This window comes from Urtica dioica, chromosome 10, assembly GCF_054948205.1.
Source record: "Urtica dioica subsp. dioica isolate 48M chromosome 10, U.dioica_male_clone48M_v1_H2, whole genome shotgun sequence".
Classification (NCBI taxonomy): Eukaryota; Viridiplantae; Streptophyta; class Magnoliopsida; order Rosales; family Urticaceae; genus Urtica; species Urtica dioica.
Window position 1 is genome coordinate 10745088 of NC_142765.1, and position 12169 is coordinate 10757256.

At 47.7% G+C, this 12169-nt stretch overlaps 1 protein-coding gene across 1 annotated transcript; it reads left to right on the forward strand.

The window, feature by feature from the left end:
• The first annotated feature begins 2430 nt into the window (after window positions 1–2430).
• Window positions 2431–6227, forward strand: LOC149383405 (uncharacterized). The gene is made up of 2 exons (XM_089627782.1): window positions 2431–2724; window positions 5643–6227. The coding sequence occupies exons 1-2, from the start codon at window positions 2431–2433 to the stop codon at window positions 6225–6227; spliced, it is 879 nt and encodes a 292-aa protein (XP_089483908.1).
• The last annotated feature ends 5942 nt before the right edge of the window (window positions 6228–12169 follow it).

The following is a 12169-nucleotide window of genomic DNA, read 5'->3' on the forward strand; positions in this document are numbered from 1 at the left end:
TAGAGGGGTTGCCTCTGTTTACCTCTCCGACGCTCAACATTAGTAGGATTGAGGTGGATATAGAGGGTTTAAGTGTTTAGAGGCCGAGACTTGAGAGAAACGAGCGAGGTACGAGTTCGGCAGCGTTTCAGTACTCAAGAATGGATTACCTTTGGAAGAGGGCGGGCCTCTTGTATTTATAGGCGACCAAGGGGTCATTGGGGCACCCCTTGGCCGAGTGAAGCATTAGGCTCGGCCATTGGCATTTTGCTCGGCCAATGGCCACGTGAAGCATTAGACTCCGCCATTGGCATTTGGCAAATCGGGCTGATGGCCGAGGATAGCCAAGCTCGGCCTTTGGCCGAGGCTATCGGGCCGATGGCCGAGGATAGCCAAGCTCGGCCTTTGGCCGAGGCTATCGGGCTGATGGCCGAGGATAGCCAAGCTCGGCCTTTGGCCGAGGCTATCGGGCTGATGGCCGAGGATAGCCAAGCTCGGCCTTTGGCCGAGGCTAACGGGCCGATGGCCGAGGATATCCAAGCTCGGCCTTTGGCCGAGGCTATCGGGCTGATGGCCGAGGATAGCCAAGCCCGGCCTTTGGCCGAGGCTATTGGGCCGAGGTCGAGCTCATGAGGCCGAGGTCGAGCTCATGAGGCCGAGTGGAGATCGACCTCATGAGGCCGAGTGGAGGTCGAGCTCATGAGGCCGAGTGGAGGTCGAGCTCATGAGGCCGAGGTCGAGCTCATGTGGCCGAGTGGAGGTCGAGCTCATGAGGCCGAGTGGAGGTCTAGCTCATGGGGCATAGTGTAGGTCGAGCTCATGAGTCCGAGTGGAGGTCGAGCTCATGAGGCCGAGTGGAGGCCGAGCCCTGGTGGACCGGTCTTTGGCCTTTCGGCCATGGGACCCCGCGGGCGCTGTCGACCCGGAACGGGGCGACAACATTACCCCTTTTTTTTAATGGGGAGTGAGCTTTTTTCCCATGTTGATGATCCAAAGGTTGACTCTTCCTGCCCTCTCCAAGATTTTGGGGGGGGGGGGGGGGGGCGGCCAAGGGTCCCTTTGAGGAGCTCGATGGGATTCCCATTTTTGTCGAGGAAGAGTCTGGCGCGGCCGACAAATGGCTCGCAGAGTTGGAGATTGACGCTGCGGCGGTAGCCGAGCTGGCGGGGCCCGATAGTGGCCTACCTACCAGGTGCTTCCCCGAAGGGGAGGACGTAGGGTCCAAGGACTCGCGTTCGTCGCGGCTGGTGATCAACCTGGTTTCCCGCGAGGCGTCCTTTGACGCCCCCTCGCTCAAGCAGCGAGGTGAAGCGATGGCGTGTGCCGGGCTTCCCCGAGCGTCTAACTTAGGTGCCTCGGGTGCTGAGCTTGCGATAGTGCCGTCCAAATCTTTTCTGGATGAGATTTACTCCGACGACCCCCTAGGGTCGGGCTCAGAAGGCCCTGGAGAGGACTTGGAGGCTCCTCTCGCGAGGGGGAACGAGAAAAGTAACGGAAAAGTGCTGGAGAAGGCCTGGTCGGCTTTCGAGTCTGCGGAGTCTTCAGGCTACACCTATGCCAAGTCTCTGGAAATGACGCGCGTGTATGGAGTAGGCGACTCTGTTTCCCCCGTCGGCTTAGACTGCAGGGGGATTGATGCCGCGAGCACGCTCACTTCCCGAGTCTTTAGCGCGCTCTAGGAGACGTATAACATCCCTCCCTCGGTGGGGCTGCTGAGACCTGCCCCCGAGGACAGGCCCGCTCGTCCAAGGGACGGGTATGCGGCCGTGACGATCGGGAGCCTTGTCTGCGGGTTACGCCTCCCGTTCCCGACAATCATCCAACCGATTCTGACCCGGCTAGGGGTCCATGCGTGTCAAATGAGCCCGGCGTTCTATTGCATGTTGGCTACATGCTTCATGGAGTGGCATTGCCAGACACAGCGTGCCATGACCGTGGACGACTTCCGCAATCTGGTTGCTGTCTTCCCGGTGCCAGGGCAGCCGGGGTTTCACATGGCCCGTGCCCGGGGCAATGTGAGGTTGGTCGAGGACAGTGACCCGCCTAGCCGCCGGGCGTGGGTGTGGGTCTCTTCGGACGCCTTTGGTGAGGCGTCCCTTCGCTTTGGTCGTTTGGCTGACTTCCCAGCGGATGAGGGGGCAGCGGAGCTCCCCTTTGTGAGAGAGATATCGGGGATGTCGGAAGCCTGCAAGGCTAGCGAGCGGTTCCGTTCTCCCGAGCTGATGGCGCTTACCGGGTGGTTCCTGCCCTTTGCTCTGGGCACCGAGGAGGCGCGTCGGGCCAGCAGGCCCCCGAGTCCCGAGGCTCAGCCAGTCGCTCCTGCTTCTCGAGGTAATCTTACGGTTTTATGAATTTTTTGTTTGACAGGAACCTTACCTTTGCTGCTTTGCCTTGTGTAGCTGCAAAGAGGCGAGCTAGGAGACTGGCTTCCGCTTTTCGGACCCCGAGTCGATGGCGGAGATTCGCTCTAGGGTCGCTGACCGTAAGGCGAGGGGAGAGCATGTCGAGACTGCCGGTCCAGCTGAACCGGAGCCCCGCGCCTCTTTGAAGAGGGCTTCGACATTGGCGCCTCCTGACGAGTGTTCTGAACCCAAAAGGGTGAATTTGGCGGTGGAGCTGGAGGCGATAGAGGCTCGAGGTGACTGCTTCCGTCATCTCGAGGAATCCTCACTGTCCTGGTGGAAGGGCCTAGTGTCGAAGAGCGATATTGCCTTCTTTCAGGTGGGGGTTACCGACGCTCAGAGGGTCTGTATTTCTATTCATTCTATTGTAAGCGTTGGTTTAGTCTTAACCCTCGCTTTTTGTCGTCGCATGCATATGTGAAGGCCGTGCGGAGCGACAAGATTCTGCACGACTTCATCCGGCGCTTGGGGGCAGCCCAGGAGGAGCTTGCTCGGACGAGGGCTAGGCTGGCTCAGGTCGAGCGAGGTTCGTGCCCGGGGGCGGAGATCGAGGCACTTCGAGACCAGCTTCGCGAGGCAAAGGTGGAACTCCAGATTGCCCGAGATCAGCGCGATGGAGCCCAGATGCCGGTGGTTAAGATGGCGGGGGAGCTGACTGAAGAACGGCGAGCTTGCGAGGTGGCGTCCCGATTGGCAGAGGTTTTTCGCACCGAGGTTGCAGACCTCCGGAGACAGCTGGATGCTCGGTCCGATGCTTTGGATGCTACCGCGACCGAGAACAAGGCCCGGGGGGTCACTTTTGACTTCTTCGACACCTTGTTTCCCCTACTAGATGAGGATGCTGCGCGAACCATGTGGCTTCTTTATAGCGCATATGTTTAGCGCTTTGCTTTCTTTTCCTTTTTTAGGATTTTATTTATTTTTCACGCACTTTTTTATTTAGCACGTGTTCATTGATTCAGAGCGGTGGCTCTTTTTTATTTGTGAGATACTTTGTCGCTTTCATGTTGAATGCTTATCTCATTTTTGAGCAGTTTCGCTCGCATGTGCCTTCTTTGTGGGCTAACGTGGCCCGAAGGGCTTGTATCCTTACCAATAGTTTTGGAAGGTTTTGCGTCCTTAGCTGGGATTCGTCCTCCGCTCATTTTATCGTTACGACTCGTCGTCGTTTAACGTTCGCGGTGAGGGGGTGTTTGTGCCCAGTTAGGCGGTGGGCCGATCTATGCCGAACGGTGATATTGGCCTGTCGGGTTAGGCCGACGATTCAGTGTGCCTAATGTGGCTGTGGCCCAGTGACTTCGCTTCATGCCACTCGGCGATCGAAGAGGCGACTGGACGTGTATGTTTCGCCGGCGTCTTTTGAGTTCGTGCCCTGGAGCGAGCGAACGTAGATCACGCCGGGTTAGGCCAGCGTCTTCGGAGCTCGTGCTGTTGAGCGACTGAGCATATACGGTGCACCGGCTGCACCGACGTCTTTTTCGCGTTCGCGCCTTGTAGCGTCTGAACATAGACTGCGCCGGGTTAGGCCGGCGTCTTTTCGGCGTTCGCGCCCTGGAGCGCCTGAACGTAGGTTGCGCCGGGTTAGGCCGGCGTCTTTTTGCCGTTCGCGCCCTGGAGCGTCTGAACGTAGGTTGCGCTGGGTTAGGCCGGCGTCTTTTTGGCGTTCGCGCCCTGTAGCGTCTGAACGTGGTTGCGCCGGGTTAGGCCGGCGTCTTTTTGGCCTTCGCGCCCTGGAGCGTCTGAACGTAGGTTGCGTCGGGTTAGGCCGAAGTCTTTGGGTTCGTGCCCTGGAGCAAACGAACGCGGTTGCGTCGGGTTAGGCCGACGTCTTTGGGTTCGTGCCCTAGAGCAAGCGAACGCGGTTACGTCGGGTTAGGCCGACGTCTTTGGGTTCATGCCCTAGAGCAAGCGAACGCGGTTGCGTCGGGTTAGGCCGACGTCTTTGGGTTCGTGCCCTGGAGCAAGCGAACGCGGTTGCGTCGGGTTAGGCCGACGTCTTTGGGTTCGTGCCCTGGAGCAAGCGAACGCGGTTGCGTCGAGTTAGGCCGACGTCTTTGGGTTCGTGCCCTGGAGCAAGCGAACGCGGTTGCGTCGGGTTAGGCCGACGTCTTTGGGTTCGTGCCCTGGAGCAAGCGAACGCGGTTGCGTCGAGTTAGGCCGACGTCTTTTACTTAAACCCTGTTGCGCCGGGTTAGGCCAGCGTCTTTGGTGCTCGTGCCCTGAGGCTAGCGAACATTTGTTTGGCTCAAATTTGGCCGTTTTTAGGGTTTGAGGCACCGCCTTTACACGACTTACATGCGTCCGGGGAGACATCTTTTGTTGGAATTGATCTAGGGTTTAAGAAAAAGTTTAACGCCTCGTTAAGCGGCAGAATTTTAATTTTTTTTTTTTCAAGTAAAACAGTTTTTACTACCCCAGACAAAGAGCAAGCACATGTAAATAAAAACAAATATGAGCATAAAAGATTACTAACCATTTTAGAAGCTTGAACGTTGAGAAGCTTTTGGAAAAGGTTGCAACGTTCGTCTCCCTCGCAGCACGTCTCTCTTTCTTTCCTCGTTAACTCGAGCAACCACGAAAATTTCTATCACTAAATCACTCGAGAAAAAAAGAATTAGTGAGTGGGCACTTTTAAACACTTCGACTTAAGAACGAGTCTTGAAGTCGCAGAGCTAAACTCTAGGTCAAATGAGGACCTAGGTGCCAAAACAATAACGCCAAAAAGGACTTCGTTTTGGGATTACCAAGGACTAAGAGGGGGAGAGATTCTGTTTTTGTGGTTGTTGATCGATTTTCTAAAATGGCACATTTTATTGCATGTCACAAAACTGATAACGCATCAAACATTGCTGACCTGTTTTTCAAAGAGATTGTTAGGTTGCATGGCATGCCTCGCACAATTGTTTCAGATAGAGATGCGAAATTCTTGAGCTATTTTTGGAAAACGTTGTGGGGAAAGCTGGGAACAAAACTATTGTTTTCTACTACTTGTCATCCACAAACCGATGGGCAAACTGAAGTGGTAAATAGATCATTATCCACTTTGTTGCGTGCTATCATTCAAAAGAACCTGAAAGCTTGGGAATATTGTTTGCCACATGTTGAATTTGCATATAATCGTAGTGTTCACTCTGCAACTAAGTTCTCTCCTTTTGAAATTGTTTATGGTTTTAATCCAATAACACCTTTGGATTTGATTCTTTACCTATTGGTGAGCAAGTTAACTTGGATGGGAAAAAGAAGGCATATCTTGTGAAACAGATTCATGAGAAGACAAGGCAAAACATAGAGCGACGGACTGAGCAATACGCAAAGAATGCCAACAAGAGCCGCAAGAAAGTGATTTTTGAGCCAGGGGATTGGGTTTGGTTGCACATGAGAAAGGAGCGATTCCCTGAGCAAAGGCGTTCCAAATTACTTCCAAGGGGTGACGGACCATTCCAGGTTCTGGAGCGCATCAATGACAATGCCTACAAGCTTGACTTACCTGGTGAGTATGGTGTTAGTGCAAGCTTTAATGTTTCTGATCTATCATATTTTGATGTAGGTGATGATTTGAGGACAAATCGCTTTCAAGAGGGGGAGAATGATGAGAATCGAGGAGCTAAAGTGGATGCAAGTGATCAAGGAGCTCAAATGGATACAAGTGGACCTGAGATGACTAAAAGAAAACTGTCAAGTGGTCAATTAAGTTTGCCTAGTGGGCCTCTCACAAGGTTTAAGGCCAAACAATTCAAAGAGGCTCTAAATGGGCTGATTCAACAAGTTAGTTCATTTGGGCCCAAAGTTGAGGCAAATCTAAAGCAAGAGAGCCTAATTACAATGATTAAGGTTCTACAAGAGTAATCAGAATGTCTAGGTCGTTTTTAGGCATTGGATCCACATTTCTAACAATAAATAAGGCTGTTCACTCTTTTGGGAGTTACTTTTGTAACCACTCAGAATAGTTGGACGAATTTGGGGTGTTTATACCCATTTAGTGTGTTGTTTTGTGTGTTTTTATGTCAAAAACTTTCAGTTTCAATGTTATAAGGGCTGAGAGTTATTTGCATTTAGATTTCAGCTTTTATTACTAGTGTCTTGAATGTTGTTTTTAGAGCTGTTGGAGCAAAACGTTTTTGGCTGATTGTAAAGCCTCTCCAAGGCTATAAATAAGTGTTTAGGAGAATGTAATCAGGGACAATTCCCCTTTGAATGAAATATATGTGAGTTTGTGTCTTTCTTGTTCTTGAAAAGACTTTTTGAACTTATCAAGTTTTCTTGTGGCGTTCAGCAACTTGACTTATCATCTTGATTCTTAAGTGATCATCTTGAGTATCTTGGTGTGGCGTCATATATATTGTAGGCTTGGTTCTTATCTCTCTAGATATTGGGTCAAGTCTCAACATTCTAGTCCTTTGCAGATCTTGGGGTCTTTTTCCAATCATTGTTATTGGGTCTTATCACATTTGTTGGTAAGGATCATATCAATGAGAACTTCACAAAGTTCCTCATGACATTCTCACAACTTAGTACTTCACCAATAGGCCTTGTTCGGAATCACATAGTGAGTCCGAACTCTGACTTTCTCAAATGAGAATACATAAGGTGTGAAATGGCATGTCTCATATCAGGATTAAGGTAAGCACGATGCAATTCATACGTAGTGACTTCGAGACATAAGAGGTTAAATGGTTTGTTCTTATCTTGTCTCTAGAAGTGCACTGGTCAATTCAGTACCTTCGGAAGATACCTAGAAGAACTATAGAGTCTCCAACTCTCAATGCCTCATAACCAGACATCATAGATTCTTCTAACAATCATACTGAGGTCAATAGTCCTTTGACCCTTAGATTGCGAATATATCGTTTTAAGCAAACTACGAAGAGTTTGGTTATGCAAATCTACATTTGTCTCTTCGTAAGTTGTTTAGTTTGTTTATGGACTAAAGACTAGTGTTTTATCATAAAGCTTCAAACACGCAAGGAGGAATGAATGAACGTTTCAACTTTTTATTAATGAATAAGCAATTACAAGCAAGAGTCTTCATGAGACTTTATTACATCAAATGTACAATATAAAGACTACAACTCTTCTTGCGGTCACCATTGACAACAAACTCCCACTTGACTCAAAGAAGATGTGTGTAGTCCTTCATGCCTAATCCCTCTCGATGTCGGTCGAAGACCTTGTTCGCTAGGGTCTTTTTGAATGGATCTGCTAGGTTGTCCACCGTTGAGATCTTCTTCACTTCCACATCTCCGTGCTGCACGATCTATCGAATCAAATCGTATTTCCTCTCAATCTGTTTAGAGTGCTTATGGCTTCGAGGTTCCTTTGAGTTAGCGACAGCCCCACTATTATCACAATAAAGGGTCATGGGCTTGTCGACGTTTGGAACAACTTCCAAATACTTAAGGAATTTTCTAAGCCTTACAGCCTCTTTGGATGCTTCACAAGCAGCCACATATTCTGCTTCCATTGTGGAGTCAGCAATGCAAGATTGCTAAATACTCCTCCACACAACAGCTCCACCATTAAGGATGAACACAGATCCCGAAGTGGATTTCCTGGAATCCTTATCCGCTTGAAAATCGGAGTCGGTATATCCCATCATAGTCAGGTCAGTACCTGAGTATGTAAGCATCAAGTTCCTAGTTCTTTGAAGATACTTAAGAACATGCTTAACAGTAATCCAGTGCTCGGGTCCAGGGTTGGATTGAAAACGGCTAACTACACCAACGGGGAAACAGATGTCGGGTCTAGTGCAAAGCATAGCATACATGAGGCTTCCTACGGCAGAGGCGTAAGGAATATTCCTCATGTCTTCAATCTCTTGTGCAGTCTTGGGAGACTAGTCCTTAGAGAGTGAAACATGCCTAAACGGTGTTTGGCCCTTCTTGGAGTCTTGCATCGAGAAGCGATCCACCACCTTATCAGTATAAGATGATTGAGAGAGCGACAGGGTCCGGTTTTTCCTATCTCGAAAGATTTGGATTCCCGGAATGTACGCGGCTTCTCCTAGATCCTTCATGTCGAATTGCTTTGCTAGCCAGACCTTAACCTCAGATAATTTACCCACATCGTTACCTATGAGTAATATATCATCGACATATAGTACCAGAAACACAACTTTACCTTCGTGTATTAACTTGTAAACACAAGGCTCATCTATTAACTGTTCAAAGCCGAAGCTTTTCACAGTTTCATCGAATCTAATATTCCACGACCTAGATGCTTGCTTTTAGTCCATAAATGGACTTAAGTAACTCACAAACCTTGGTCTCTTGACCTTTATCCACGAAACCGTCTGGTTGAGCCATGTAAATGCGCTCGTTAAGATTTCCATTCAGGAAGGCTGTCTTGACATCCATGTGCCAGATCTCATAGTCGAGAGCTGCAACTATGGATAGAAGTATGCGGATGGATTTAAGCATCGCGACTGGCGAGAAGGTTTCTTCATAGTCAATCCCTTCTTGTTGGGTATAACCCTTCGCCACAAGTCGTGCTTTGAACGTCTCGACGTTCCCATCAGGACCCATTTTCTTCTTGTATATCCACTTACACCCTACGGGTTTAATCCCTTCAGGAAGGTCTACAAGTTTCCAGACTTTGTTGACATACATCGAGTGCATCTCAACTTTCATGGCGTCAAGCCAAAGGTTTGATTCAGAACAAGCCATCGCTTGGCTATAGGAAACAGGATCATCCATGTCAGAGACATCTACAAGAGAGTCTCCATAGGACAAGTACCTGTCAGGCTTTTGAGTAGCCCTCCCACTACGTCGAAGTACTACTTGACGAGATTTTGATGAGTTAGGTTGTGTTTCAATTGGGGTAAGAACAGTTCTTGCAGATGAGTTAGAAGCTTCCTCACCCAACTTTTCTTCAAGCACAATTTTGCTTCTAGGTTTTGCATCCTTTATAAAGTCATCCTCGAGGAAACGAGCATTCGTGCTAACGAAAGTCTTATCGTCCTCGGGACTATAGAAGATGAAACCCATGGTTTCCTTTGGATATCCCACAAACAAACATAATTCTGACCTACTAGCCAACTTGATAGTCTTTTGCCTTAGCACGTGTGCAGGGCAACCCCAAATTGGGATGTGGCCCGGATTTACTTTACGGCCAGTCCATCGTTCATAAGGAGTACCAGGAACCGTTTTGGACGGAACTTGGTTCAGAATATTAGCGGCTATTTCGAGGGCATATCCCCAAAAGGAAAGAGGGAGTGATGAGTAACTCATCATTGATATAACCATCTCCATAAGAGTTCGGTTTCTTCTCTCTGACACTCCGTTTTGTTGAGGTGTGCCAGGTGCGGTAAGCTGAGAAGCGATTCCTTCTTCTTTAAGAAAGTCATCGAACTCTCCAGACATATACTCACCACCTCGATCAAATCGAAGTGTTTTGATCACTTTTCCAGTTTGCTTTTCCACTAAAGCCCTAAAGACCTTAAATACGTTAAAGGTCTCGGATTTGTGTTTGAGCAAATAGACCAAACCATATCGCGAGTAATCATCGGTTAAGGTAACGAAGTATTCGTATCCCCCACGTGCCTGTTGGTTGAGCGGACCACATACATCAGAATGTACTAGCTCCAGCAACTCAGTGGCTCTTCGACCTTTATCGGAGAAAGTACGCTTAGTCATTTTTCCTTCTATGCAGGATTCACAAGTAGGTAGTGAACCTATTGCAGAGGCTTGGAGTGGACCGTCCCTCACAAGTCTCTTAATCCTATCTAGACTGATATGACCAAGTCTTAAGTGCAATAGGTATGTTGATTTTGTTAGATCATAGGATTCATAAAGTTTGATCCTCTTTGGCTCCTTAATTAGATCATTATCTATTTCGGTGTCTAAAAGGGAAGGTTGAGTGGGATAAATGTAAAAAAGAGCATTCTGCATACATGCATCAGTGACAAAAGAATTATCAGGAAACGAAATACGAATTCCATTCTTAATGAACTTTAAACAATAATCTTGCTCAAGAAGACGAGCAACGGATATCAAGCCTTCCCAAAGGTAGGAACAAAATAAACATTATTCAAGTTTAAAGTGCGGTCTTCAAAAGACAGCATCACGGATCCCACAGCCTTCGCAGACACCAGGTTCCCATCATCCCATTTGAAACAGAACTCGCCTTCCTCTAAGCTTTTGGTTTTCTTGAAACCAGTCAAGGAACAACAAATATGGTTAGTAGCAGCAGAGTCAAGAATCCACGTTGATACATTATGAGCTACTAAGCATGCTTCGGTAACTAGTACAATATTATGTTCCTTTGTTTGAGATAGGCAGGACAGTTATTTTTATCGGCCTTGTGAGGTCTCTTCTCAGTTCCAGAGGCGGAGACTTTTTGCTCAGTAGCATGTGCCTCTCCTTGATTCCTCTTTCTCTTAGTGAGACCTACAGCAGTGTGAAGCTCCTTCATAAGCTTGGTAACAACGTACTCTAGCTTGTTCATGGAGTAGTTCCACTTGGAGGTATCAAGAGATGCGGGAAGAGTTTCTAAGATCATATCTATGATTTTCTTCCCATCAATCTCAGATCCTAGGATTTCCATTTTATTCAGATAACTATTGATCGGTATCATAATGTCTCTGACAGGAGTCCCAGCCTTCATGCTACAGTTCATAAACTGTCGGACTGCTTGTAGCCTTGTTTGACGCCTTTGCCCTCCAAACATCTCAAGGAGATTGTTGAGCATGTCGGCGGCAGTCTCGATGTCACAATGTTGTTGTTGCAACACATTGTTCATTGATGCTAAGATATAGCACCTCACAATCTCATCGGAGCAGAGCCAGGCCGCCAAGGATCTTTGTCCTCTTGACTCGAATCATCGTTCGTTTGAGGACAGGGGGTGGTGAGTACCAATTTGTGCTTGTTAATGGTAAGGACAATATCGAGGTTATGTTTTGAATTAACGTAGTTTTTGGTTTCGAGTTTGTTTGAGGAAAAGATGATCGAGAGAGGGTTGAGAGACATGTTGCCTATATAAGTTGAAACAACTTTGTGATTAGTCTTTGGTTTAGGATTTAAGTTTTTAAACATTTGATAAAATCCAAAGGTGTTATAAACTAAACGATAATTTACTCCTTCGAGGGAAGACCGCAAAAAATCTCCATTTATAAGTAAATGACACATCATTAATGCTTAGCCAAGATGTCAATACACCAATTTTGACCAGCCACCTTTTAAATTGGTTTGATCACTCACATCCTTTCGTAGGGCCTCGAGGGAGGATTACTAGGGATTGAGTCTAAGTGTGTAACCAACCACTTAGTCCAAAAGATTGACTTTGAAAAACAATCCGCCGAGGGGAGGTCTTGTCTTATTGTCTCACTTTCGGATTTAGCTCATTGAGCAATGATCAGTGCAAAGCGCCCTTGAGTACTCTCATTTAAGAGAGGGCCACAAGGGTGACTCTTAGTCTAGCGACAATTGCACTTTTCATTAGTGTTGGGGATCGTGGGTTATAAACAACAGATATAACCCTCCCACTTAGTTTTTGGAGTTGGTACATCGACTCTTATAAGTTCGGAAATGGTTTTCCTAGTTATAGAGCGATAGAGCGGACAACTAGAAAAGAATCCTAGATTTTCATGTTCAGAGCAGTGTTAAGGCATAAAGGCACAAGGGACATACTCGGATCTTTTCCTATTTTCTATTTTGGGAAAGTGCATGAGGGAAGTGTGAACTTCAACTCACTCGAACACTTGAAAGTTTGAGATTACACATATTTTTATTTTTCGGCTTGTCTACAAGGAGAGCTCCCACTCAAATTTTCAAGAGCATATAGATTTTGAACAT

Excerpts from the sequence above, each read along its gene's own strand:
- LOC149383405 (XM_089627782.1), top strand. The coding sequence starts at position 2,431 with ATGGCGGAGATTCGCTCTAGGGTCGCTGACCGTAAGGCGAGGGGAGAG. Across the intron at positions 2,725-5,642 it reads GGGTTACCGACGCTCAGAGG|ATTCATGAGAAGACAAGGCA; the intron begins GTCTGTATTTCT and ends CTTGTGAAACAG.